The sequence below is a fragment of the Trypanosoma melophagium genome (assembly GCF_022059095.1).
Source record: "Trypanosoma melophagium isolate St. Kilda chromosome Unknown ctg22segment0, whole genome shotgun sequence".
NCBI classification, from domain to species: Eukaryota; Euglenozoa; class Kinetoplastea; order Trypanosomatida; family Trypanosomatidae; genus Trypanosoma; species Trypanosoma melophagium.
Window position 1 is genome coordinate 133,425 of NW_027125152.1, and position 26,448 is coordinate 159,872.

The 26,448-nt window shown below is 40.6% G+C and overlaps 16 protein-coding genes across 16 annotated transcripts; all 16 read left to right on the top strand.

Annotated features, from left to right (window-relative positions):
• Positions 1-200: 200 nt before the first annotated feature.
• LSM04_005541 (uncharacterized protein) lies at positions 201-986 on the top strand (the record flags this gene model as incomplete). Its single annotated transcript, XM_067334527.1, has 1 exon — positions 201-986. One exon carries the CDS (start codon positions 201-203, stop codon positions 984-986), a length of 786 nt encoding a protein of 261 aa, XP_067191748.1.
• A 567-nt stretch (positions 987-1,553) lies between these two features.
• LSM04_001017 (uncharacterized protein) lies at positions 1,554-2,060 on the top strand (the record flags this gene model as incomplete). The annotated part of the gene is made up of 1 exon (XM_067334529.1): positions 1,554-2,060. The coding sequence occupies one exon, from the start codon at positions 1,554-1,556 to the stop codon at positions 2,058-2,060; it is 507 nt and encodes a 168-aa protein (XP_067191593.1).
• A 445-nt stretch (positions 2,061-2,505) lies between these two features.
• LSM04_005502 (uncharacterized protein) lies at positions 2,506-4,968 on the top strand (the record flags this gene model as incomplete). Its single annotated transcript, XM_067334530.1, has 1 exon — positions 2,506-4,968. One exon carries the CDS (start codon positions 2,506-2,508, stop codon positions 4,966-4,968), a length of 2,463 nt encoding a protein of 820 aa, XP_067191746.1.
• Positions 4,969-5,283: 315 nt separating this feature from the next.
• LSM04_006602 (Cilia- and flagella-associated protein 298) lies at positions 5,284-6,150 on the top strand (the record flags this gene model as incomplete). The annotated part of the gene is made up of 1 exon (XM_067334531.1): positions 5,284-6,150. One exon carries the CDS (start codon positions 5,284-5,286, stop codon positions 6,148-6,150), a length of 867 nt encoding a protein of 288 aa, XP_067191776.1.
• A 573-nt stretch (positions 6,151-6,723) lies between these two features.
• On the top strand, positions 6,724-7,281 carry LSM04_007883 (Small acidic protein-like domain; the record flags this gene model as incomplete). Its single annotated transcript, XM_067334532.1, has 1 exon — positions 6,724-7,281. One exon carries the CDS (start codon positions 6,724-6,726, stop codon positions 7,279-7,281), a length of 558 nt encoding a protein of 185 aa, XP_067191808.1.
• Positions 7,282-7,966: 685 nt separating this feature from the next.
• Positions 7,967-10,993, top strand: LSM04_002601 (Transketolase-like; the record flags this gene model as incomplete). Its single annotated transcript, XM_067334533.1, has 1 exon — positions 7,967-10,993. One exon carries the CDS (start codon positions 7,967-7,969, stop codon positions 10,991-10,993), a length of 3,027 nt encoding a protein of 1,008 aa, XP_067191650.1.
• A 1,618-nt stretch (positions 10,994-12,611) lies between these two features.
• LSM04_003933 (NIPSNAP protein) lies at positions 12,612-13,208 on the top strand (the record flags this gene model as incomplete). Its single annotated transcript, XM_067334534.1, has 1 exon — positions 12,612-13,208. One exon carries the CDS (start codon positions 12,612-12,614, stop codon positions 13,206-13,208), a length of 597 nt encoding a protein of 198 aa, XP_067191700.1.
• Positions 13,209-13,832: 624 nt separating this feature from the next.
• LSM04_001326 (Glycosyl transferase) lies at positions 13,833-14,750 on the top strand (the record flags this gene model as incomplete). Its single annotated transcript, XM_067334535.1, has 1 exon — positions 13,833-14,750. One exon carries the CDS (start codon positions 13,833-13,835, stop codon positions 14,748-14,750), a length of 918 nt encoding a protein of 305 aa, XP_067191604.1.
• Positions 14,751-15,236: 486 nt separating this feature from the next.
• LSM04_001079 (Snf7 family) lies at positions 15,237-15,884 on the top strand (the record flags this gene model as incomplete). The annotated part of the gene is made up of 1 exon (XM_067334536.1): positions 15,237-15,884. One exon carries the CDS (start codon positions 15,237-15,239, stop codon positions 15,882-15,884), a length of 648 nt encoding a protein of 215 aa, XP_067191596.1.
• Positions 15,885-16,665: 781 nt separating this feature from the next.
• LSM04_006246 (CRAL-TRIO lipid binding domain) lies at positions 16,666-18,873 on the top strand (the record flags this gene model as incomplete). Its single annotated transcript, XM_067334537.1, has 1 exon — positions 16,666-18,873. The coding sequence occupies one exon, from the start codon at positions 16,666-16,668 to the stop codon at positions 18,871-18,873; it is 2,208 nt and encodes a 735-aa protein (XP_067191766.1).
• A 1,063-nt stretch (positions 18,874-19,936) lies between these two features.
• On the top strand, positions 19,937-20,965 carry LSM04_003283 (Vacuolar protein sorting protein 26 related; the record flags this gene model as incomplete). Its single annotated transcript, XM_067334538.1, has 1 exon — positions 19,937-20,965. The coding sequence occupies one exon, from the start codon at positions 19,937-19,939 to the stop codon at positions 20,963-20,965; it is 1,029 nt and encodes a 342-aa protein (XP_067191676.1).
• Positions 20,966-21,924: 959 nt separating this feature from the next.
• On the top strand, positions 21,925-22,851 carry LSM04_009302 (Short-chain dehydrogenase/reductase SDR; the record flags this gene model as incomplete). The annotated part of the gene is made up of 1 exon (XM_067334540.1): positions 21,925-22,851. The coding sequence occupies one exon, from the start codon at positions 21,925-21,927 to the stop codon at positions 22,849-22,851; it is 927 nt and encodes a 308-aa protein (XP_067191853.1).
• A 364-nt stretch (positions 22,852-23,215) lies between these two features.
• On the top strand, positions 23,216-23,431 carry LSM04_007698 (Ribosomal protein L29e; the record flags this gene model as incomplete). Its single annotated transcript, XM_067334541.1, has 1 exon — positions 23,216-23,431. The coding sequence occupies one exon, from the start codon at positions 23,216-23,218 to the stop codon at positions 23,429-23,431; it is 216 nt and encodes a 71-aa protein (XP_067191800.1).
• A 434-nt stretch (positions 23,432-23,865) lies between these two features.
• LSM04_008374 (Ribosomal protein L29e) lies at positions 23,866-24,081 on the top strand (the record flags this gene model as incomplete). The annotated part of the gene is made up of 1 exon (XM_067334542.1): positions 23,866-24,081. The coding sequence occupies one exon, from the start codon at positions 23,866-23,868 to the stop codon at positions 24,079-24,081; it is 216 nt and encodes a 71-aa protein (XP_067191825.1).
• A 443-nt stretch (positions 24,082-24,524) lies between these two features.
• LSM04_006106 (uncharacterized protein) lies at positions 24,525-24,932 on the top strand (the record flags this gene model as incomplete). Its single annotated transcript, XM_067334543.1, has 1 exon — positions 24,525-24,932. One exon carries the CDS (start codon positions 24,525-24,527, stop codon positions 24,930-24,932), a length of 408 nt encoding a protein of 135 aa, XP_067191762.1.
• An 873-nt stretch (positions 24,933-25,805) lies between these two features.
• LSM04_009046 (uncharacterized protein) lies at positions 25,806-26,114 on the top strand (the record flags this gene model as incomplete). Its single annotated transcript, XM_067334544.1, has 1 exon — positions 25,806-26,114. One exon carries the CDS (start codon positions 25,806-25,808, stop codon positions 26,112-26,114), a length of 309 nt encoding a protein of 102 aa, XP_067191839.1.
• Between the last annotated feature and the right edge of the window lie 334 nt (positions 26,115-26,448).

Consider the following 26,448-nt stretch of genomic DNA (forward strand, 5'->3'; position numbering starts at 1 on the left):
CTTGTTGTATTTTGTTTCCTTTTTGCTGTAGAGAAGGGCATTACTTGCTTGTATTTTTTCTTCAGTGAGAGATAGTGTGTGTGTGCTCTTACTGGTGTGCTTCTGCGGTGAAATAATTAGTGATCGTGTGTGGTGGCACACGTGTGGGCGGTAGTACGAAAAGTGAAATCGTTGTATTGGTAGTTCGTTCGTGTGTGGATATGAGTCCGGTTCATGCCAACGGAGATGAGCATCACGTGGAGGAAGAAGAGGAACCTCCACGGGTGCCGTACACCGGCGAACATCCACCGTTTGAGCGAATTCCAATGCCGTCAATGGCCTCAGAAGAGTATAAAGATAACTTGCCAGCGTTTGATAGTGAGAAGGCAATGCCGCCCCCACGTAATATATTTGAACGTTTCTCACGTGTGCTTCAATTGCAGTACGGGCAGGATCCCGATATACCGATTCTGGGTAGTTCACTGGAGCGCAAGTACGATAGTTGGTTTGACTATATTACGAGCCCAATTTCAGCATTGCGACCACGTAACTATGTGGATGCGTACACAAGACCAAATCCTTGCCCAGAGGAGTACTGGTGGGCATCGTGGCGGTGGCCGCGCACAAAGTACGTAAATCCAAAAGTACCTCCTCCTGTAGATGGGAAGTACAATGACTATTATCATTATTTGGCTTACAAAAATTGGTTGGAACGGGAGCGTGATGTTTATGTTTCACACGCTAACTTAGTTAACGAAATGACTATGAGATGCTTGATGAAAGAAGGACAGTACAATGCTGCGAAGAACTGTCGTCATTTATACAATAAAGGATTTGCCATGTCTCGTATGGAGGAACTCAATCAGGCACTGTTATATATGGCAATTACAGGGAATGCAGCTATCCGTGAAACTCCTTACCCTAAAAACTTTGTTGAGGAAAAACGGAAGATTTATGATGACTGGTTATTCCGTACCCGTATGAAGAAACCGGGTGATGTGGTATAACTAGTATTAACTATATTAGGTATTGGGCTGGTCGGGAATATGGGATATATTAGGGACATATTGGGGCTGTTAGAGGGTGTTTTTTTAGTTTATTTAGTTTATTTAGTGTATTTTTTTTTTTTTTGAGTGATATAGTAATCTCTGTTATGAATGAGGCAAGTCCCTCTCTGTTTTTATTTTACTATTATTTTTTTTTTCCAAGCCCTTTCTGAGTAGGTGAAGAGGTGGTGAGATGGTTGGGTCCACCTTCTTTCTTTGATATTCTACATCTGTGCGATGTGGAATTTGAAAATTGATTAGTTGAAACGGAGAATCATTTTAATAGAGTGTGGTGTGGTGTGGTGCGCTTGTAGTGGTGGTCTCTCCACTTCTATCAGTATGTATTTCTAATTGCGTTTTGGTGCATGTGTATACGTATGTGTATGTGAAATATGCATGTCTGTGAATGTCTCTCTCACTCTCTCTTGTTCTCTCTTTACATGTTTCTCTTTATCTCTGTTTTTTATTTTATTTATATATTTTTAAATTTTATTAACCTTCTTGTAATATGGAAAGGTAGTAACGCCAATGTATGCGTTATGGGAGGGGAACGAGGACGAGAACGAGATAACCCTCCAGGAATGCACACGCATTCAGAGACTTGCTCGTGCCGTAGATGAACTCGTCGCGTGGGACTTCATTATGGACGAAAGGGAGATTATTCTTACAGAACTAGAAAAGACTGTTGCAGTCGCTGAGAGGGAAATCTCTCAAGCAGAGAAATCGCTAGGGATGCAACGCCGACGCTGTGCACTTCTTCCAGTTTCTCCACAAGACATGGACGAAGGTGGTGGTAAACGACAACCGCATGCAGCGAGAGGTGATAATCCTGAACTCAGCGCACTGTGGAGTGAACACGGAAACAAATTCATTGAACAATATGAACGGCATTTGACGAGGTACAAACGCGTATGGCATGAACTTTTGGAGGAAGTTGCAGTGACGAGTAGTAATACAACAACAACAACAACCACTACTACTGCTAGTACCAATGCTGTTAAAAACAACACCAACAAGAATGATGAAGTGAAGTAAAAAAAAGCCGTGGGGAATATGTGTAGTGGTAACTTTTTACTTGTGTGTATATCCTCTACTCAGAGGTATGATTTTGCAGGCTTTTCTCTTTTTTTTTTCCTTCTTAACCTAAACAATTAAAGTAAAGGAAAAGAAGAAAAAACGAAAAGGGAGTATTCTCACACATGCAGGCGTATGTGTAGTGGTTAAAAGAAAAAGAAAAGAGGCATGAGAGCTGTATATTCTCACTTCTACGATTCTATACCGTGCTGAGACGCTCTCGTTTCATGCATTCTGTCATCTTCTCCTTGCTAAATTTTTTTCTTTAACGGCTTACTCTTACATTCTCTTTCTTTTTCTTTCTTTTCTTTAAATTACTCCCTCCTAAAGCTAGAGGGGGAGGTGAAATTGTGGAACCCTCATTTTTTTTTTTTCTCTCTTAGTAAACATAGACGCATCTCTCATAATGAGCGTCGATCCTCTTATGGCCCTCACTGATGACCACCGGGAACTGCAGCGCTTGCTGAAGGAAAATAGAGAACTTCGGAATGCCAACGCCTCACTGCGTGTTGCAATGGAGTCTAAACATGTTTGCAATAATTGCAAAGGGAAGACTGCTGCTTCCTCTTCTTCTTCAGCTTCTGCTGCTGCTAATAGTGGTGGTACTCTTGAAGGAGGGAAGGCGGAAGTCGATCACTCAAGTGAGACCAACAGTAAATCAGCGGGGAACGCGGTTTCTGTGAAGAAGATGAAAGATGAGTTGCAACGAACTAAGGATGAACTCGAACGCATTCAACAAGGAGAACAGAAAACAAGTGAAGAGTATAAACAGCTCAAATCTCTATTTGAGTCTTTTGTAGTGGAGGTGTGTGAACGAGAAGAGGCGTACAAACTTGCCTTTCTGAAGGCTTATGAGAAAATTGAGGAGCAGAAAAGTTTAGCTGAGAGTTTACAACGACAATTACAGGAACGACCACCGACTCTCATCACAGAAACACCAGTAACGCCAACACCGACACCACCATTACCATTACCATCACCGCCTGTAGTTCGTGGTTTAGATCCCTCTTCTTTGTATGATCTTGTGGACACACTTAAGACATCCGTTAGTGAACTGGAGTTTCGCTTGGGGCTCAGCAGCGATACTGGTAATCGCCAAGGTGCACCGGTTGCTGTATCACGTACAACACGAGGTAAAACGCGGTCGTCTAAACCAGTCAATTCTTCAGAAGTGGAAAACTCAACCCTTAATCCGTTGCTGAAAGATACAGAACCACAAGGAGAGTTAGAATCACCAACACCAACAGTACAAACACCACAACCGCCAATACCAGCAGCAGTGGGAGCACCAATGAAAGCACAACGACACCAATACGAGCAATCACGAGAGAAACTGAGTAAACCGTCTGTGGTGGAACCGGCTCGCGGTGCTGGTGTGCTACGTAGCTCTGCATTATCAAGCTCACAGAGTACAACTACTGAACGCAAAAAGCGTGTAAGAAAAAAGCGTGAGGAAACAGAAACGGTAAAACGTCATGCTGTTGAGAAACCCTCTGAAAGTAGTGCTGCCTCACTTTTTAAAGGGTTTACTCGTACTGCAGAAGCCCCGAAGTTGTCAGTGGTAAATTTTGGAACTGAACCTATTGCAGATTATTTAGCCCTTCTAGAGAAAACAGATACACACGGAATTGATATTCTTAGACGTGAATTAATAAAGTTTTGTGTCTCCAACTTAAATTTACTAGCATCATACGCGGTAGAGCACTTCCTTAGTAAGACCTCGCTGTCAGCTTCTGCTGTGACACTTTGGAAACACACAGAACGGGTAATGCATATAGGCAAGGGTGTATTTGACGTATTTATAAAGGAAGCCGTTCGAAAGATGGTGAATCTTCTTAGCCCTGATGGGACAGAACCAGTTGATCACAGTCCACAATTACGATGTCTAGCACTTGTTGTGCGAATGGCATGTGCAGTGCAGCTGCGAGACAATGATCAAGGTGGGGAAGCACTTTTTGTAGCTTTCTACGAATGTACGGTGAGCACACTACGTGCGTGGCGTCTTGGAAGCTTAGTAAGCGGACAGCAGCATGTATTAGGTCCGTGGATGTTGACTGTTCGACACCTCTGCGGATTTGTAGAGGATTTTCATATGGTGATGCGCTATTATGCTAATTTGGAACATGTGCTCAATGCACTCACAATACCCAAGTCTCTTACCCGCTATACTATTCAGGCAGTGATGTCACTTTGTTACTTTACATCTTCATCAGAGTCTCTGACTGCTTCAGTGGAAAAAGTTGGAGATATTGAGAGTTGGATGTCATTCTGCGATGCTATGGATTGGAGTTATAATGAATTGCCACTTGACAAAATTGGCTCTGCCGCTGCAAGGCTTCTCGCCCACTCTGATGATGCATACAAACATGGAGAGGCACTTCTTTCACTGCGTCTCTTAGTGTTGCAAAAAGGTTTTGGTCTTCTTCAACCTCTTATGGAGGAATTGCGGACCTCTGGCGGTGAAGTAGATGTGGATGCCGCATTTGCGGAATTATTTAGTCTCGCAGTGATTGATTTACAACTGGAGGATCCTCGTGATGAGCAGTGGCGGCGTGCCATGGCATTCTTCTCAGACTACTTAAGTACGTGTTCTGTGGAGCGGGTAAAGTCTGCTGAAGAGCTTATTGCGGCTTGCAAGGATACACACCTGTTGGTACTGCGAGCTGTACTGCAGTTGTGCCATGGTGCTAATGCAGTGACAGAGGAGAGTGCGTCTCATCTAACGAATATACTTTGTTGGGCAAAGGCCTTACAAATAGTGCTCGCCCGCACCTCCTCTCGTGAGAATGAGCATGGTATTGTGGCTCATCCACTTCGCAATACACTTCTGGGGAGACAGCTTCTCTATTTATCTCAGCAGGAACTGTAAAAGGTTTGTTGTGGTGAAGGAAGGGAACGATAAAGAGACGAGAGGGGAAAGAAAAAAAGAAAATGAAGAAGAAAAAGAAGGAAAAAGAGAAAAAGAAAGAAACTAAAGTTTAAAGTTAACTTTTTTCTATTTTGAACAATATTTCCATTTCCATTTTTTTTCATATTTGTATTTGCGCTTGTATACTGTATTCTGCAGAGTGGTTCTATTTGAAATCAAAATAAACAGACTAAACCAAATCAAAAATGCGTATCTCTCTTGTAGTGTAAAAAGGCTACCAGAATCATAACTAAATAAAAAAAAAATAAAAAAAAAATGGTGCTCTTGACGGTGAAGGGCACAACATTTCCGGATGAGTTTATTTATGAATGTACAACCTCGACACCTATTTCCTCTGAGCTAGCGCAACAATTGTGCCACATCCAGAGCACTCGTCATCAGGTGAAACTTCAACTACTTTCCGCCCGTGAACTTATGAATGAGGCCAAACAAAAACAGAAAGTAGAAAATATGGAGGATGATAACAAAAACAATAATGTACTTTCAGAGTATGAACGCGTGGTTGAAGAGGTATCCACACGCTTAAAGGACAAGATTACACCCGTTACACTGGACGAGTTTGACCACTTTGCAGAGAAGCTTCGCGAGCTCACGGAGCGGCTATTCCCAGAGGAATGCACTGCGCCGAATGGAGGTGATCGCACAGCCGCTGTTGAGCATCTCTACGCCCTGCACGATAACCCCGACATTGACGAAGACCGCCGTCTTGTTATTTACCACTGCCGCGCTATTCTCGATACGCAGTGGAAACGGCATGAGATGCAGCAGGAGGAAAAGGCCGGTTTGTGGTTCTGCGGAAAGTTGATGGAGGGAGAGGTGGCGAAGTACAGTGGAAAGAATGAGAAGAGCCGCCTGACGGTGAAGGTGCATCCCCGCGATGCGGCCCCACCGGCGATGGAACCTCGAATGAGTTACGATGATCAACGGGCTTTATTTGAGCGAATGCGGGAGCGGCGGGAAACGTACAAAACACTCGAAACATCAGAACTGCGAGAACGCGTGTTGGCGCAGGCGCGTGGTAAAGTGTTGTTAGACGCACCAAATACCGCGAGTGGTGTGAATTTGGATGCATCACGTCTGCGGCCAATTAATCCCAAGAAAGAGGAACGGGAACTTGTCTGAGATGTTTGAAGGGGGTGATGAAGAAGAAAAAGAAGGGATGAAGGGAAAAAAAAAGAACAAAACAACAATTAGGAGAGCGAGGAACAGGAACGACGACAACAACAAGAGGATATTCTCTAAAATGGATAATTAAGGTGGAAGTGCTGCGGTATACTGTTCTTAGGTCTGACGTTTTTCTTTTTCTTCTTTATTGTTCTTAACTTTTTACACGTTTTTTTTTTTTGAAAAAGAACCGTTTGGGGTTCACTTCGTCCAACTGAAGGGACCAATGAATCTATACAATGAATTCAAGTGATTGTTTGTATATTTTTCTTTTGTGTACTTTACTTTGCTTTCTCCACCCAAAAACAAAAAAAAAAAAAAACACAAAACAAAACAAAACAAAACAGAAAAAAAAAAATAGCTTAAACTTTTTTTCCTTCCACTTTTTCTCTTTGTTTCGCTCTCTCCTTTACTTGGGGAACAACAATTACAATAAAAAACAAGGTGTCAGTAGGGCGAATACATACATAGGCACACACGTACGCACATACATAGACGGAATAACCATTCTTGTTCCCACAATCATTAACAATGACAACATCTCTTAAGACCACGGCAAAGGAAGTACGAGAAGTGGCACTGCAGTTAACAGAAACATATGGAATGCTGCCGGATGAGTTATCAAGCCGTACTGACGCCTTATTACTAATTGCTGTAGCAGCACTTAAAGAGATCGAGGCTGATGAGTCTTCATCATTGGAGGTTGCGACTGCTGCAAAGAGCGCAAGACACACTCTACGTCCACACGTACCTCGTAACCAGCAGGAAAAAGTCTCTGGTACAAAGCGAGAAAGAGTAGATGAAATCTCTGATGAATATGACAGTAATAAGAACAATAACAAGAGTGAAAACAGTGCAAAAAATCAAGATGAGATTGATCTTGGACAGTACGCTAATACTGATGTATTTGATGGAAATACAAAGAAACGTACCAAGTTTGCTCGTCTAATGGGAGGTGGAAAACATGAGGGAACACACCACAACACTTTTGTAGCGGATAAAGGCACATTAAAGTCCATTAATGGTGCACTCGAAGAACAATTCAACAATGCTCTTTCTAGACATGGAAAAAAGGGCCTTGGAGCGTAATGTGCAAGGGGATGGTTCAAAGAAAAAGAGAATATATATGCTTATTTCGGTGAGTGTGTATTATGTAGAATTTCTTATTATAATGAGGAGTTTGTCTATGTTGTCACAATTACCTTCTGCGTGTTGGTGAGGAGAGGACGTCTGGCCGTTTTTTTTTGCACTTTGTGTGTTTTGTGCAGCGAGTAAAAACCATAACAGTTAAACATATGATGATATTTATATGTGTGTCTGTGTATATACGTGTTTGTGTTTGTGTGTGTTACAAGTAAAGGTTGAGTCTAGCACTTGTACCTTAAATGCTATATGTGAAGAGTATGTTATTGGATTTATTTCTGTTTTATTTATTTTCGTTTTTTTTTCTTTATTATTACTATTCATTCTTTTTCTTATTCTTTATTCACTAATTGCATTGATTTTATATAAACGTAGAAGATCAATACGGTTTGCCCTGACAGCACCAGGCAAATCGTCTCGCACAATAAAGAAAACAACAATACATTCTCTAGTGGAGCAAACCCTACACATACACACATACGTACGAAAAGGAAGAAAGAAAAGAAAGGAAAACTAGCGAAGATCAGAAAGAACACCAACATCAAGGACAGCAAGCAAGCTAAAAAAAATAGTTACCCCAAAGGAATCAAAGTATTAAACCAAAGATAGAACAAACAAAAAAACATTAAAGATGATGCGTCGACTAACTTTGACATCATCTGCGTCGAAACAGCTTGTGGCTTTACGAGGTTCTTCGGCGTCTTCACTGTGGCTTTCGCAGCAGCGTCGTAATCAATCAAATGTTCCCGAACGCCGTTTACTGTACGAAAACGATAGTTTCCTGAATGGTTCCTCTGCCATGTACATTGATACTGTTTACCAGAGCTGGAAGGCTGACAAAAACTCTGTTGACCCTTCATGGGATAAAATTTTCTCCGCAAGGGAGCTGCAGGATTATGAAAAACCTATTTTAAACTCACCAATTCGTGTAATACCGACAACTTCAGGAGATGAAACAACTGTTAAGCAATCACTTGATGATTGTGGACGACTTACGTGGATGATTCAGGCCTTTGAGGATCGTGGTCATTTGATGGCTTCTACAGATCCGTTAAACTACGAAAGTGATGATCCCACACGACGTACCCCATCTCGTAGATTTAGAGAATTACTACGTCTCGATTTGGGTTTCTTTGGTTTCACACCAGAAGATTATAACCGTGTGGTACGTGTTGGGTTTCAGGGTGAAGTGGGTGGTGTGCTGAATGCGAACAGTCAACCTATGACTATAAAACAACTCCATGAGCACCTCACCATGCGTTACTGTGGAAAGGTTGGATATGAGTTATCACACATTGTTGACGCAGAGTCTGTACGCTTTATGCGGGAGGCGGTGGAAAGTGGGGCTGGTCCTTACAACCCACTCCACCGCAATCTCAGTAAGGAAGAACGTTTATGGGCATGGGATATTGTTGCCTCTGCCGTACACTTTGAGGATTTTTTCAAGCGGAAATATTCTACACAAAAACGTTTTGGCGCAGATGGAGCAGAGTCTCTTATTCTTGGACTTCGTGCTCTTCTTGAGAATTCATCTAATCACGGTATTGAAAAGGTAAATATTGGTATGGCTCACCGTGGTCGTCTTAATGTACTTTATCACGTTATTGGAAAACCTTTTCCTGTATTATTAAAAGAGTTCATGGGTATAACAGCACCAGAACTAGAACCTTTTAAAATTCAATCAGACGTAAAATATCATCTTGGAGCACGTGCTACTATAGATTTACGCAATGGAAAGAAAATGGCTACAGAACTGCTCGCCAATCCATCACATCTTGAAGCAGTAAACCCTGTTGTACAGGGATATACACGAGGAGAACAAATTTTATGCAAGGGTGATGGACGATCAAAAGTTCTCCCTGTTGAAATTCATGGTGATGCTGCATTCAGTGGTCAAGGTATTGCTTTTGAATCTATGTGTATCAGTGAAGTTGGTGAATTCTCCACAGGTGGTACTATTCATGTTGTGGTAAATAATCAAATTGGATTTACCACTGATCCTAAATGTTCTCGCAGTAGTGCTTATTGTACTGACCTTGGTCGTGTCTTTCAATGTCCTATTTTTCACGTAAATGGTGATTCTCCTGAGGATGTGGTACGTGTGTTTGAATTTGCTTCCGATTTTCGGGCTAAATTTAATAAATCTGTCGTTATTGATCTGGTCTGCTACCGTCGTTTTGGACACAATGAAAATGATGATCCAACTATTACCCAACCACTTATGTACAATCGCATTAGATCTATGGGTGATTTATTTGCCAAGTATTCAGCTGTTTTGATTGCCGATGGTGTTATTACCCAAAAGCAACGAACGGCCAAATCTATTGCCGAAAAGGAACGTTATGGAGCTTTTCAAAATGAGGCAGGTAAAGTTCATTACAGTCAATTCCTTAAATCATGCATCCCAGATTTATGGAAGAATATGAAGTATTCGGATGAATTGGGTAAAGTAAAGATGGAGCCAACAGCTGTTTCTCGCAAAGCCTTACAACCTGTCTTGGATGCCCTTAAACGTCTCCCAGAAGGTTTTGAGATACACCCTAAACTCAAGATGGTATTGGATCGTCGTAATGAAAGCATTGAAAAGGGAGAAGGCATTGACTGGGGCACGGCAGAGGCGTTGGCGTTTGGTTCACTCCTTCTGGATGGCGTTCATGTACGACTTATGGGACAAGATGTGGAGCGAGGAACATTTTCCCAGCGTCATGCCGTCCTGCACGATCAGAAAAAAGTTGGCCACTACACTCCACTTGCACACATTCAAGAAGGCCAGGCGGCTTTTGTCGTTACCAATAGTCCTCTCAGCGAGTACGGTGTCCTTGGCTACGCCACGGGCTATTCTCTAAATGACCCTAATGCTCTTGTGGTGTGGGAGGCCCAATACGGCGATTTCGCCAACGGGGCGGCTATTGTGTTTGATCAGTTCATCTCCTCCGGGGAGTCCAAGTGGAATCAGCAGCAGTCCGTCGTCGTCTCACTCCCGCACGGCTACGATGGAAAAGGCGCGGAACACAGCAGCGGCCGCATCGAACGATTCCTGCAGTCCGTCGCGGAAGATGTGGAGACGCCGGCGTACGGCCCAGCGGAGCGGGCACACCGTGTGAATATGGAAGTTGTGTATCCGAGCACACCAGCGCAGTACTTCCATCTGCTCCGGCGGCACATCCGGCGGGACTTCCGCAAACCGCTGATTCTCTTCTTCTCCAAACAGTTCCTGCGATCACCGAATGAGTCGAGTATGGATGAAATCACCTCGGGGGAGTTTTATCCTGTTATTAAGGATTCATCCGTACCTCCTGAAAAGGCACGCCGCCTTGTCTTGTGTACAGGACAACTTTATCATATTTTAAATGCGTACCGTAAAGCAAATGGAAACAAGGATGTAGCTCTTGTTCGTATTGAAGAACTTTCACCATTTCCAGTGGCAGAGGTACAGAACCTACTGCAGGAGTACAGTGATGCAGAACTCATGTGGGCACAGGAAGAACCAAGGAATCAGGGAGCATACTATCATGTTGAACCACGCATTGAGTTTTATACTAAAGGCAAACGTGAATTATTGTACGCAGGTCGTGGGATCAGCGCCGCACCGTCTACTGGATATAAGAGCGCACATGATGCAGAGGAAAAACATATTTGTGAAGTTGTCTTTGCGTAACTGACTTACATTACATTCCAGTTCTTTTTTTTTTTTTACGATGGACGATAGTGTACAGGCGTCCCCGACACTTATCAAGGCGTGTCTGGATAATGGTAGTAGAGGAGTGCAATATAAGTTACTCTAATCGGGACACCTTTTATTATCTTTATTCGTGTTTATTAATATTACTTATATTCATGTTTTTAGCATCCCTAAACTGCAAAAAAAAAAGGAATAAGAAAACGAAGTAAAGAGATTATGATTGTAAACGTGTGTTTTTTATGTTTTTTTTTAAATGAAATTCACTGGGGTGATGACCCACTGTCTTTCCGTATTCCCTCTCTTCTGTGTATCATCTGCACATGATAATGATAATAATAATGGAAGAGTAAATGGGAGTGTTATCAAGCAGCAGCAAAGTGTATATCATCATATCAAGTGGGACAGGATAAAGAAAAAAAAAAAAGAAGCGCTGAGTAAACATCGGTAATTCTCTGCGTAAAGGGATCATCTGTGTATTTCTTTCTCTCTCTCTCTCTAAATATATAATATATATATATATATATATTTGTGTGTATTTGCAATATGGATGTATGTTGTTGCTACAGTTTAGGTTTTTCTAGGAAGGTCTCTGAATGAATTGTTGTTTGACGGAAATGTTTTGTTTTCTTTTTGTTTTTGATGCAGTTCGGTTTTTTCTTTTTTATTTTTCTTCCATCTGTTGTTGTTTTTTGCTTTTCACGAGTGCAGATGCAGAGGTGGGAAGTAATATATCGGAATACTCTAGACAGAGAGAAAAAAGAAAAATAAAATGCGGAGGAAAAGTAAGAAATTACAAAGGAGAGTAATAACCCCTCACTCAGTCAAAGATAGAAATGAAACAATTGAAGACATGCAGTGAATAATTGTAGTCGATATACTTCTAAAAAACGTGTGGTAAAACACGTTTATCAAGAAGAAAAATGACAAGAAGATGAAACAAAGAAAATAAAAAAAGAAGTGAGGTGAATATATATTTGTGGTGTATTTGCGTTATGTGGGTGTTGAGAAAATACTACTATTGTTGTTTCTCTCTTGCTTACATAAAGCTGCTATTCCAAGGAAGGAAACCCTTCATCTGTGGATGTGAAGAAAATATGCACAGAGAGAAAAAACAAGTAAAGAAAAGTTTATGGCTACAGGGAAAAAAAAAAAAAACGCATACTCATCCTAATTTTCATTACGTATATATATATATATATATATATGCTATTGTTTTCTTCTTTTATTCTACTACAACACCTGACCTCTATTTTTCTCTTATAGCTTGACTAAAGGAAGAACAGTACTTATTTATAAAGGGAGGAAAAGAGAAAAAAGGAGTGTGTTCATTGCTGCCTTTTTTAAATCACTCGTGGTCTACGCGTTTTTCTCATTACGTGAGGTCAATTCAGTTGAAAGACCGAAAGTGGAGGACAACATAACAGAGTAAGTAAAGGAGAGAAAAATTTAGAGAAAGCCGTAGAATTCATTAAGAGCGAAAAATAACTCCCATCGCCCTACATTCCCCTAACTAACACCAAAGAGCAAATATATATAAATATATAAATATATATTTATATATATTTACAAAGGAAAAAAAAAGAAAAGAGAAAACATGTTAAAACGCTCATTCCCTTTCTTAAATATCACCAATCAAAAGGTGTATGAACTTTGCATTTGGGATATTCTGCCGAACAAGTACGATACTTTTCACCGCATTTCAATGGAATTGTTGCCCCTACGTGCCTCTGTAAGCCGATGCCAGGGATACTGGGTGGTGCAGATTGGCGCCCTTAATCAAATGATACACTTATGGGAATACGACTCACTCCAACATCGCTATGATACCCGTCATGCGTTGGAGAATAATGAAGATTGGAAACGTCGATACTCATACCCGCGTCAGGAGTGTTTGTCGGCGCAGACAAACATGATAATGCGTATGATATACCGTGAGGGTACGGCTAGTACATTAAGTTATAAATACTTACTGAAAGTTACACCACAGAAGGAACTATTTCTCACCTCGCCAGGTGTAACACTGGCGGCTTCATATATTATTACGACCGGCGAGCATGAGGGAAAATATGTGCATCTCGTGAAGGGAAAGATGTTGGATGATTTGGTGCAAACAGATCCGACGCCTGGGAGTATTTCAAAGATAATGGGACCAGCGCGGTGGTCTGCCTCTATGGGATGCCTCTGGAGATGATAAGAATAAACAATTTATACAGACTGAGTGAGAAAGTAAGAGTGAGTGAGAGTCATACAGAGCATTACTATGAAGTCTGCACTCAGAAGGGCAAGAGGAAGATGATGAAGAAAACAAGAAAAGGAAGAAGAAGAAGCAGAAAAAAAAGAAGAGGAAGAAAAAACAAAATGTATAAATAAATAAGAAACAAGAGATCTGGAAAGCTCGAGAAAAGAAGAAAAGAAGATATGTGGCGAACGACAACCGTGCGATGCTGGGTTTGAAGAAACACAGATGGCAGGAGTGAGCGAAATAAGACCGTCGATAAAGGGAGAGAAGGTAATACGCTTTCTCCCGGAGAACGACAACACCAAAACAAACAAAAAAAAAGAAGGTTGATCCATCTTTTTTTTTTTCTCTCATTTGCATTAGTACTGGTTTTTCCCACCTCTTCTGATGCACTTTTTTTTCCCCTTTCTTTCTATTTATACCTTCTTTACCCTATTTCTTTTTTTTTTCTTTCATTTTCCAATGATCTTTTTTTTTAACTTTTTATAAGGGGAGTACTTGTAGCCTTCTGGCTTTCTCAGAAGGCTCCTCCCCATTTCAAGAAAAAAAAGAAAAAAAAGATCATTCATCCCAATAATGTCAAGATTACTGCGTTTAAAGAAAGAGTTTCTCACTACGAGTCTCCTTACACGTTGTATTATTTCTTTTCCTTATCACATCGCTCGCCGTCAGGCTTCCTCGTTGCCAGAGAGAAGTTCTTCTCTATTTGATGCCGTGTATGTCATTAATCTCGATAGACGACCAGATCGATGGAAGTTTATTTCTAAACAATTACAGCGTGCGGGATTTAGTGAAGAAGACTACAAACGCTTCTCCGCCGTGGAGGGCAATACAATTGATGCTCGCAAAGCCCATGCCTGTGGTATACTCTCACTATTAGGATTTCTTCGTTTGCAGGCGAAAGAATCTCAACATATTTGGGGCATGGATCTCAATAACGGTGCTGTTGGTTGTGCCCTCAGTCACGTGATGTTGTGGGCCGTTATCGCAGCGAGACGTCTGCGTTGTGTTCTTATAGTTGAAGATGACTCTCTTTTCCCAGTTAACTTTCATCAATTGTACAAGGAACGCATGCGGCGTGTTCCACACGATTGGGAACTTGTGTATGTGAGTGGATTGGACACGGCTGGACAAACGCCGTTGTTGCGTATAGCGGAGGGCGTTAGTCGTGTACCGCAAATGCATCGAACCACGAATTGTTATGTGATCACACATCAAGGTGCACGACGTTTGTTGGATTTGTGTTTGCCCATGACATATCAGTTAGATACCATGATGACATTGCATGTTGGAGCGGATATAAATAGTGCTGCTGGTGGTGAAGAAGTGGCACATGTTGTGATGCCTGTCTGTTATACAATGCAACCACCTCTAGTTGTACAGGCCACACGAATGGGATCGGATATTCAGTCAAGTAATGGAAGAGATGAGAAGGAGGAGGAACGGGCCCGCTTTAGGGCAGCAGGATGGAATATAAATGATATAGATACGTAGATTCTGTGTAGTGGTTATCATAAATATGATATTTCTCTCTTTCTTTCTCTCTCTTTGTTTTTTGACTTTGTTTTTTGTAAAATTGTGTCTCCTTTTGTTTTTTACAGTTTCACACTTAGTCTATCGTTGTAATGTTTGCACGTCATTTCATATAATCTTGTTTTTCTGCTTTTATTTTTTTTTCTATGTATATATGCACACATACATACCATGTAGCGTGTTCCACGCAACGAGTATATATACATATATAGACGAAATAAAGATATATATATATATATTGATAGAATAAAAACAAACAAACAAAGAAACCAGCATACACACAAGGGTGGGAGAAGGTTATTATTATTATTATTATTATTATTATTATTATTATTATTATTATTATTATTATTATTATTATTATTATTATTATTATTACCGGAAGAACTCCTTTTGACTGTGTTGTATAATAGCGTGTAGAGTCAAATCATGAATATTCTGGGCAAAATGTTTAAACGTGAGACGCCGGAGGAACAGGCAAAGGTTTGGCGGCGGCAACTCAACTCGGAAATGCGAAAGATTGACACACAAATCCGAAAAATACAACGTGAGGAAATGAAAGTAAAACAAGCAGCCAAACAAGCGGCTCGTCAGGGCGATAACGTTGCGGTGCGGATGTTATCAAAAGAGATAATTCGATCCCGTAATGCCGTGCGTCGCATGTATACAGCCCGCACCCAGATGAACTCCGTTTCCATGCACCTTCAACAGCAAGTTTCACAGATAAAACTCGCAGGCAATCTCAAGAAGAGTTCAGTTGTGATGTCGCAGATGAATGAACTCGTGCGGGTGCGAGAGGTGCAGGAAGTGATGCAGGCGATGAGTAAAGAAATGGTAAAAGCGGGTCTCATTGAGGAAATGATGAATGACACCATTGACGATGCGCTGGATGATGAGATCAGTGATACGGAGCTGGAGGATGAGGTGAGTAAAGTTGTGGCGGAAGTCACGCAGGGGAAAATGCAGGGCGCCACAGTTGGACGTTCGAAGTTACCACAGAATCAACCGACGGTTGAAACAACAGCAGAGGCGGAGGAGGAAGATGATAATGATTTAATGGAAAAGTACAATGCTCTACGTGGAGGTACTAGTTAAATCCATCTACCACTCTTTTTTCTTTCTTTCGAATGGCACGCATACATTCATATATCTAGTTGATTCTCTTTATTTCTTTGCTTATCTATCTCTATATAGGAGAGAGAGAGAGAGCGTGATCGAGTAGAAGAAGTTAGAAGGAAAGACTATGCGGTTTACTCAGTTTTTTCTTTTCTTTTTTGTTCATTTTACAGTTCCCATATCTTTACACTTAACTGAGGAATATGTTTGCAGAGGTGTGAATATGAGAACTGACTTCCTTAGTGCACCTCTTTCTGTACTTGAACTTATATATATATATATATATATATATATATATATATATATATATATATATTATCCTTTTTTTAAAAAAATATTAATTCTGAACCTTTTTCTTGTGTCTCTATTATTATTATTATTATTATTATTATTATTATTATTATTATTATTTTCTACTTGTTTCTACTCTCTCTCTCTCTCTCTCTCTCTTTCTCGTTCTCTCTATTGGGTTTCCAAAGAGCTTTGCTTTTTCGTTCTTGTGTCTAGGGGAAATACATAGAAGGAGACAACAGTAGCAATAAGAAGAGAAAAAGAAAAAAAAAGGAAAGGGCCAATCATTTATAAAAAAAAAAAAACAATATCTTATTGTTTTCTCAAGTACTTTCTTTCTACTTCAATCTAAATTCAGCCAAAAAGTGCATCACCCACCAGAACTGACCCCGCGGCAGTTCTGCTGGTGTGTGACATTCATTGGTAAATATATATATATATTAGAAATTTCTTTTAAAGTTTACTAACGATGAACTCTAATGATTTTTCTGAATCTTCGTACGAGAAGGATCACGCAGCGCAGGAGCGTTCAGGTGTTGTGGTATTCACACCAGAACAAAAATCTAAAAATTTATTGCTATACAACCGTGTAAAGGATATTCTACCTCTTAATGATGCTCAGAAAGTCTCTGATTGTGATATACTCTATAGGTTTTTGATTAGCAAACGATGGAATGTAGATGAAACTGAAGCAGCTGTACGAACCTATGCCACTCTACGAAAGGAACAGAAACTCAATTATATCATGATGGAGAAATATAAACCAGATATTGAAAGTACAGGTTCTTTCTTATACGGGTTTGATAAGGAAGGTTGTCCTATTATGTGGAATACGCCAGATATTCCCATGATGGTTTTAAGCCTAAAGAATGGATACAAAACAGAATTACTACGGGTGCAAATGCGAGTCATGGAAACCGCACGTTTTCTATCTAAAGAGAGAAAAGTAGATCGCTGCACGCTTGTGTTGGATCTATGCAATTTAAGTATCTCTGCAGTAAACACCATGACACTCTCCTTCGCACGTGAGATGGCGAAGATAATGCAGGAATATTATCCTGAGATTATGCGGCGAATGCTTATATTTAATGCTGGTTGGGCGGTTACAGGGGGATGGAAGGTACTTCGCCCCTTTGTGGATACCCGCGTACAGGAGAAGATGCACTTCTTTAGTGGTGCACCCACATTAGAGTTGTTATTGCCTTTCATCGATGCGGATCAAATTCCATCATCGCATGGTGGCAGCAGCAGTAATGATGATATTGCAGCGGCATTGATACAATCAGAACTGGTACGATTAACCTCCGTGCGTGCAGAAGAAGAAAAAGAAAACGAAAAAGAGAAAGAGAAGGAAACACAATGTAAAGAGATGCGACCAGTCAACAGATATGTGAACTCGGATGCACCGATAGAAATACGGAGACGAGGAAGAGGCAAGAAATTACTCATAACAGAAGTGGAGGAACTACAAAGAGAAAAACAAGAAGAAGAAGGTAATGGAAACGATCAAGAGGGAGAATCCCAATTCGAAGCACGTAAGATAACACTACAAATGACGACGGAATCAGGATTATCGCAATTGGCCCTAGAGGAGAACGATGAGTTCTTCAGTGTATGTAGTTCTTTCTCTACAGATGAGGATAGTGCTGAGGAAGGGGCCATTTCACGAATGGTGCAAATTGGTTCACCAGAAGTTCTCGCCGTGCCTCACTCCGATCCAAATATAAATGAGCCTACTTCATCTTCTTCGTTTTATATTCAGAAGCGGGTTAGAGTAACAACTGGGGATGATCAAGAAACGGTAGTAATGAACTTAACAGAGTGTGCTGATGGTAAAATATTGGGCTTTAGTGAAGGAGCGGCGATTGGTGAGATGGAGGATAATATTATCTACCGTGGTATTACGGATAAGATGTTGAATATACTCGCACCATCTCAACTTTCTTCTCACCATGAAGAGCGGAAAATGATAGGGGAATTGCTTAATGAATATGGACATCGTATACATCATTATGTGATTGTTTGCGATGCTCATCGTAAGGCTCGTTATCTTTTAAAAAAAAGTCGTTTGCGTCATCGTGTACAAATATTTAGGTTTGTAGAAACTTGCAAAGTTTTTACGGATAGCCTTACACGTCACACCGTAGTTGGACGAAAAATTAAATTTGCAGAATGTCTTTCTCACAGTGAAGTCACCAACGATCCAGCAGCGTGGGTAATGAATGCGGCATCTAACAGCGGCACCAGCATTGTGAATAGTAATAACAAAAACAACAACACCAGCAGCAGTATTAGCAATAGCAATAACAATAGCAATAGCAACGGTTCTAGTAAACGACGCAGTAGTAGTAAGGAGAGTTCTAATAACGGTCGAAGTAATGTGAGTGGCAGTAACTTCGACGTCGTTCATCGCCTTGCAGAGAGAAAAGGCCAGACACTCACGGCCTATGGTGAACTCGCTAAAATACCAATTCTGGAACTCTTTACACTACTGATGGGAGTTTCTCGCGTGTGGGAGGCAGACCTGCGACGACAACAGGAAACAAAGATACTGCGGGCAAAAAGTCTATTTGCTGCGCGATTGACAATTCCCACTGCTGAGATGTTCCGTCGACTGCGTCCACGATCCACCACTGCACCCATGGCTAACGGAAAGGAAGAGGAAAGTGTTCACTGAAGGGTTTTTTTTTCTACTTAATTATTTTTCTGTTTTGTATATATATATATATACATGTAACCGTTTTGTGTTTGTTTTTATTTTCGTTCGAGCTGCTTTCCTCGCTTTTTTTTTTGCTTTTTTTGTTATTCAGCTTTCCTCTTTGTTTTACGGTGTGCGTTTGGGCCTCCTTCTTCCTGCACATTATTTGTATTTGGTATTTTATTTATCGCTGCATGTGCAAAAGGGGAATGAAGATGCGTATTCACTGTTCTGAGGAAACAATTAATGCTATTTCCTATATTATTATTATTATTATTATTATTATTATTATTATTATTATTATTGTTATTGTTATTTTTATTATTACTATTATCAATATTATTATTAGAGGGAAGATTCGTTTTATTGAATCACACGTTCTCTGTTTACGTTTTTCTCCCTATATTATTATATACATTTATTCTTCCGTTTTGTTTCTATTCGAGTACGGATTGTTTTCAAAAAAACAAAAATAAGAAATAGAAACAAACGTTAAATGAATATGAGAACGAGACAAAAGAACAAAAGGAAAAAAACACGTTAGACATTCTTTTTATTTTTCACCTGTTTTTCTGACTTCCGCACATGTACAGCTTTTTTTCTTTTTCGACCAATATGTTGCTCTTGTAGCTATGTTATTTTATTTTTCTCCTTGACTGAAGGAAAGAAAAAAAAAACACGTTTCTTCGCTTTCCTTTTTTATAGGCTTTTCTATGTGGGCCTAGAGCATCCCAAGTAGTGAAGATCATTTACGTACATTCTTTGTTTTTTTTTTCGATTTCCTTCACGCACAAACCCTATATTTCACACAATCCTGACATTTCTTATTTTTTCTGCTTCTTTTTCCACCTTTCCCCTTTTTCTCTCTCTCTTTTTTTTATTTTTATTTTTGGCTAAGTTATTGCTATTATTTCTTAGTACTTTCATTCTTTTTTATTATTATCATCTTGCGCCTGACTCGGCTGCTGTTACGAATTACCACCACCACCAGCAGCAGCAGCAGAGACTTATATAGTATATATATATATATATACTACGGTAGATGCTGGAAAGGGAGCGGTTGGTAGAAAAAGATCGAGAACCCGGTCTATTTGGTCGTTTCCTGCGCAAAGTAGACGGTTGCGATGTGAGGTTCATCTTTGATGGAAAGATGGATGAAAGTATGGTCACCGTAGATGACCCGTACGAACGTACAAGCGAGCGAATGCATCTTTTCTCTAGTACAGAACCGGTGCGGGGACGTGTGTTGCTCACACCTAAAGGAAACTATCGCCATAATGGAGTTCTTGTAGAACTCGTGGGAGTCATTTCAACATTTGGGGAGAGTGTGCAGAAACTGGATTTCGTGCGGCAGGAGAAGCGGTTTGAAGCAGACGTAGTGTGTAATCCAACACCGTTTGAGTTTCAATTTGCCGCCCCCAAAGAGTATGAATCATATCGTGGCGTTAACGCACGTGTGTCGTATTTTCTGCGAGCTACAGTGCATAGACCAGTGAAGAATGTAACCGAGACGGAGGAAGTGTGGGTGAGTAGAGTGGATGAACAGATGAGTGATACCCAACCAGATGCCTCTCGCCATCGCAGTTATTTTCGAGAAACCGTTTTTGGTCCACAGTCGACATCTATGGACGTTGGAGTGGATAACGTGCTGCATATTGAGTTTAAGTATGATAAGAAGATCTTTCACCTGGGTGAACGGGTACTTGGTAAGGTTACCTTTAAAGTGGCGGATATGGATATCAAATATGGTGAGGTTGGTGTAGTGCGGAAGGAGTTTATTGGACCGGGTAAAACATCCGACTTGATGCAGTCGGAGACACTGCAGAAGTTTGAGATTATGGATGGAACGCCTATTGTAGGGGAAGTTGTGCCGATTCGCTTATACCTTCGTTCTATTCCAAACCTCACACCGACGTACGCCAGTGTACATAACTGTTTTCGCGTATTATACTTTCTTAACTTGGTGCTTATTACGGGTGAGGGAAAGCGATACTTTAAACAGCAGGAAATCACACTCTACCGCAGACGAGGACAGGATGCACCGGCGAGATCAAGGGCAGGTCTCTCTTGAAAGACCAATAATAATAGTAATAGCAATTATTATTATTATTATTATTATTATTATTATTATTATTATTATTATTATTATTATTATTTATGTATGAACGTCACCATACCGTATATCGAACATAAAATACAGCAATTATAGGAATGAATATGAGAGACTGTACAGAAGGAAGAAAAGTAGCTGTATCACACATTCACACATATACATATACCGATAAGAAAACAACAACAAAGAAAAAAAAAGGGATCTGTGTATGAGAGGATGATGGCAAAATATGGATGAAAAAAATCTTGTATAGGTAGTCGATCGGAGAAGAACAAAGACCGCAAAGAAGTAATTCTCTTTTTGTTATGCAAAGAGGAACAGGAGAATAATGTAAGTACATGCTTGTTTTTTTATCTCTCTTTCTTTATTAGTTTTTTTTTTGCGTATTTTTCTTTTCTTAGTTGCTTCATTGTGTTTGTTCTTTGTTGTTTTTCTGCTTTTTATGTGATGTGCCGAGCAATAAATGAGGTAAATAAAAAGTAGAGAGAGAGAGAGAGAGAGAGAGAGAGTCTGTGTGGGTATACGAAACGGGCACTCCCCACCAAAAAATAAAAACAAAAAAGCAACAAACAAACAAACAAACAAACAAACAAACAAACAAAAAACAAAATACATACAAAGTGCTTACTCTGGCGTGCACCTCATTATCATTAATTCTTACAACAATATTCATAACTACAAATAACAGGGATATATACTACTACTAATGCCATTTATCATTACTACTGCTACTACTAATGGGTACAACTGCTTCCCTCACCCCCTCTCTCTCTCACTTTCTCTCTAACTCTCTCTCTTTCTATTATCAGCAGTGATATGTACAAGAACATACATATACAAACACACAAACACACACACAAACAAACAAACAAACAAACAAACAAACAAACACATATATAGATACTGACTAACTCCTCATGCGGCGTGTTCATTCTCCACTTTCTCTTCCTTTTCTTCTGCTTGCCGCGTTGCCGCTTCTCTTCGTGCTTTTTCGCACACTTCGCCGGCGGGCAAGACGGCGGGCACTGCGGCCCGGTAGCGTCGCTCTCATCACCGGCGGCGGCAGCGGCATCGGCCTCGCAGTTGCCCGTTATTTTGCCCGCGCCGGCTGCAGTGTTCTTCTTGTCGGCCGAAATGCAGACGCACTGCAGAGTGCACAAAATGCCTGTAAAACATTAGGCGCCCCACACGCAGATGTGATCGTGGCTGATCTTAGCACTGTGGAGGGCACTAGTAAGGTGGGGGCAGTAGTGCGGGAGTGGAGGCAACAACATGGGAGCGAAGAACCGTTTAAATATCTCGTTCTTAACGCAGGCGCTGGTGCCATTCTTCCATTTGCGTCTTCTCCATCATTTTATACAGTTTGTGAGGATATGATGCAGATTAACTACTTTGCGAATGTGCGTCTGCTACAGCAGCTGTTGCCGTTACTTGGGGAAACACACTCAGAGAAAGATCCCTCACGGGTTATTGTGATGTCTTCACTGGCGGGGATTTTACCATCCACATTTCGTAGCGCCTATACAGCATCCAAACATGCAATTCAAGGATTTATGAATGCCCTCCGTGGAGAGACAGATGTAGCCATTACACTCTGTTGCCCAGGATATGTGGACACGGAGTTTCACAAACTTGCCCAGCAGGGCGGTAGTATGGCTGGAAGTAATCATCGCCGCGGTGTACCACCGGAAGTGTGTGCGGAGCAGTGTATGGCGGGTGTGCTGCACGGTGATGCAGAGGTGCTGACAACACTTACCGGTAGACTCGGTTATGTGCTGCGGCCTATCTTCACCTCATTCATTGACTCGCGAGCGAAGGAAATGAGCACCCGATCACTGAATTGAGAAAAAAAAAGGGGTGGTTCTCTTAATTAGTATACCAGCATTAACACCCCCCAAAAAAAAGGAAAAGAAAAAGAAGAAAAAGGAAAGAAAGAGAGAGAGAGAGAGAGAGAGGGAGTAATGAATGCAGATTGTTTTTCTTATTTGTGTCTCAGTGCCATTCTATCTACAGGCATGCTTTCTACCCCTTTCTATTCCTTTTCTTCTATTTTTTTAAAATTAATTTACTCTCTTACTATGTATTTCTCTTTCTAATATTCTCTATCGCATGCACACAAATGTTCATTATCACACATGCATGTTTTGATTCCTTTTCTCTCTTTGTTATTTCTTTCTTTTTTCTTCTTGTGCAAGGAAAGAATCAACTATGGCCAAGTCGAAGAACCACACGAACCACAACCAGTCGCGTAAGAACCACCGCAATGGCATTAAGCCCCCGCTGCCAAAGTACCTGCACAACTCCCGCCGCGGCAGCTGGCTTCCCGCACTCGTGAATGCCCGCCGTGTGCGCAAGAACAACCAGAAGGCAGCATTGAAGGCCCGTCGTGAACGTCTTGCCGCGTTTACAGCATCCCAGAAATAAGAACGAGGGCGAGAGTTAGGGGTTCTGTGCAAGACCGCTCTTTTCAGGTTTTTCTTCATTTGTTCCTTGTTTTTCTTCTTTTATTAAAATATTTTTTTTTTTTTCGTTTACTACTTCTCTTCTTTCATCATGGTCATCATCATCATCATTACCACTACTTACTTTTACTTTTCTGCCCCGAAAACGGGATATAGAGAGAGGGAGAGGGAGTAATAGTAGTAGTGGGTGGTGATGATGATAATGATAGTGAGGGATTTACGTAGATGGTTGCTTCTCCTATTTATTTGCAATATATATGTATATATATATAAACACGCATAAGCCTACACCTAATTCCTTTTTTTGCTCTTTTCTTCTCTTTTTTTCTTCTTTTTTCTTCTATAACTATCACTACTGTACTTTACTGCATTAAAATAAAAAGGAGGTTAGGACCGATGGCCAAGTCGAAGAACCACACTAACCACAACCAGTCGCGTAAGAACCACCGCAATGGCATTAAGCCCCCGCTGCCAAAGTACCTGCACAACTCCCGCCGCGGCAGCTGGCTTCCCGCACTCGTGAATGCCCGCCGTGTGCGCAAGAACAACCAGAAGGCAGCATTGAAGGCCCGTCGTGAACGTCTTGCCGCGTTTACAGCATCCCAGAAATAAGAAAGAGGACGATGGTACTTTACCTCCGTTTTTTCCTTCTTATTCGGTCCCTCCTGATCATGGATTGTTTGTTCTTTTATTTTTAAACCTTTTTTCTTTTGCATTCTATAGGAACTCTACATGAATTTCTCTCTTTTTATTACTAGACGTATGAATCCCCTTTTACTAACCACAGTCGTATCATTTTTCATTATTACATCTGATGTAATAATAAGAGAATGGTAATGATACTGCTGTGGCTGGTAGAAGGGGTAGCGCGACTGGTGTATCATATATGTCTTTCTCTTTCTCTTTTTCTTTCTTTTTTTTCTCTCTGTGTGTTTTTTTTTGTCTTGTCTTTTTAATTTTTTAATTATTATTATTATTATTATTATTTAGGTTAGTGGCATCTTTAGGGGTGGATATAGGAATTATTTGCACTTGATTGACAGTTACTAGACACGATGTTGCGTCGAACGGCCTTTCTCGCTCGTACGCCTGTAAGTGTATTTCTCCATGAGCCGTCACAGCGTAAGACGTTTGATGAAACGTTGGCTCACTGCAGTGCGAATGGAACAGACATGGCAAGCGGTTTGAGTTCTGATTTCGCTCTTTTGCAGTCAAAGCTGTTGAAGTATCGTGTGGTTCGCCTGTGTGACGAGTTGCAGTATGTTCGGCATCACCCGTTAGGTAGTATGCCTCCTTTACTTGACCTTGCGAAACATCTGGTGTTTTTAACACTTCTCTTTTTCGTTTGCCGCAATGTTGGTCGTCTCTCTTTTCGGCCGCTAGTTGAACCTCCGAAGGGAGAAGTGGAAGCGGTAGGGGCAGACACACATGATAATCGGCTTGAAGGAAAGAGTGAAAAATAAAATAAAAATAGGTTAGTTTAATTGACAGATACATGCGCAGAAATAAAATATTATTATTATTATTATTATTATTATTATTATTATTATTATTATTATTATTTATTTATTTATTTATTTATTTTTCTTCGTGTGATTCTATTGTTTGCATGTTTCTCGGCCAAAGTGGATGGTGATAACAGTAGTGGACCATTTTATTCGTTTTTTAATTATATTTTTGCTGATTAGCGAAAATGTTTGACAAGTTCTCTATTGTTTCTCAGGTGAAGTGAGTTGTGTCCCTTGCGTTGTGGTTTCAGCAATGACACACGAGCACAAAGAGAGAGAGAGGAGGAGGAGAAAAAGGGAAAGAGGGTAGACAGGGAGAGAAACAGAGAGGGAATCTCTGTGTGTGTGTTTGATTGATTGATTGTTGGACATATATATATATATATATATATATATATATATTTTTATTTATTTATTTATTTGTGTTTATAGAAAGAAGAAGCAAAAGGAAAGAAAGATATAATTGTATACATTACTACGCATGTACTTTTTTCTTTAAATGTTGTCTCTTATTTTTCTACCTCTTCATTTTTTATTTTTATTTGTTTTGCTTTTCTCTCACCTTTCTCATCCAAACAAATGACAGCTCACTCCCACAAGAGAGTGAAGCACAGAAGAAGAAAAAAGAGAGAAGGAGGGAGAGAAAAATAAAAAAAGTAAAGCTGCACACACACACACACAGAAAAAAAATAACGAAAATAACTGAACAAAAAAAAGGGGGAGAGCATTCAGTTATTGTGCTTTGCCTCTTTTCACACCCGTACATACTTTTTTTTATTTGTGTTGTAGTGTACAAAACAATATTGTGATATCTGGGGAAAAAAGAAAATGGCCCTACGTCGGCTGTCTAAACAGCGAAAGCTCACCAATCCGCAGATGCTGCTCATGCGCCGCCGGGAGCCGTACAAGCCGTGCATGAAGGACCGCCAAGAAATTGAGAATCGCGCCAAATTGTACGACTTTGAGCAGAAGAACGCGGAGGGTCTCATGTTCGTGCCGGACGTCGCACTTCCCCCGTGGCAAAAGTCCATTGCGGCGAACAACTGCAGTGTGGGAAATCGCATGAACTTTAGGGGGTTTCGCGTGCGTGTGGTGGACAGGCAGGATGAGCCGGGGTTTCCAACGCCATTTCGCTAACTACACACCTACCTATTTACCGACCTTGTTTGTGTGGATGTGTTTGTTGGTGAGAGTAAGTAAGTGTGAGGGAGTATGAAAAGGGAACAAGAAGAGGGAGGAAGAAAAAAGAGTGAAAAAAAAAAACGGATAATACGTAGTGTTGTCTTTTTTTTTGTTCTTTTTCGTTTTGCTTACTCTTATTATATATTTTTTTGTTAACTCTTTTTCGTTCCTTTATTTTCTGTTTTCTTTAAAACTAACTTCTGACGGGGGAAAGAGAAAACCTACCAGATACAAGGAGACCCAAGGAAAGAAGATCAAAATAAATAAAAGAAAAAGAGAAGAGTGTGGT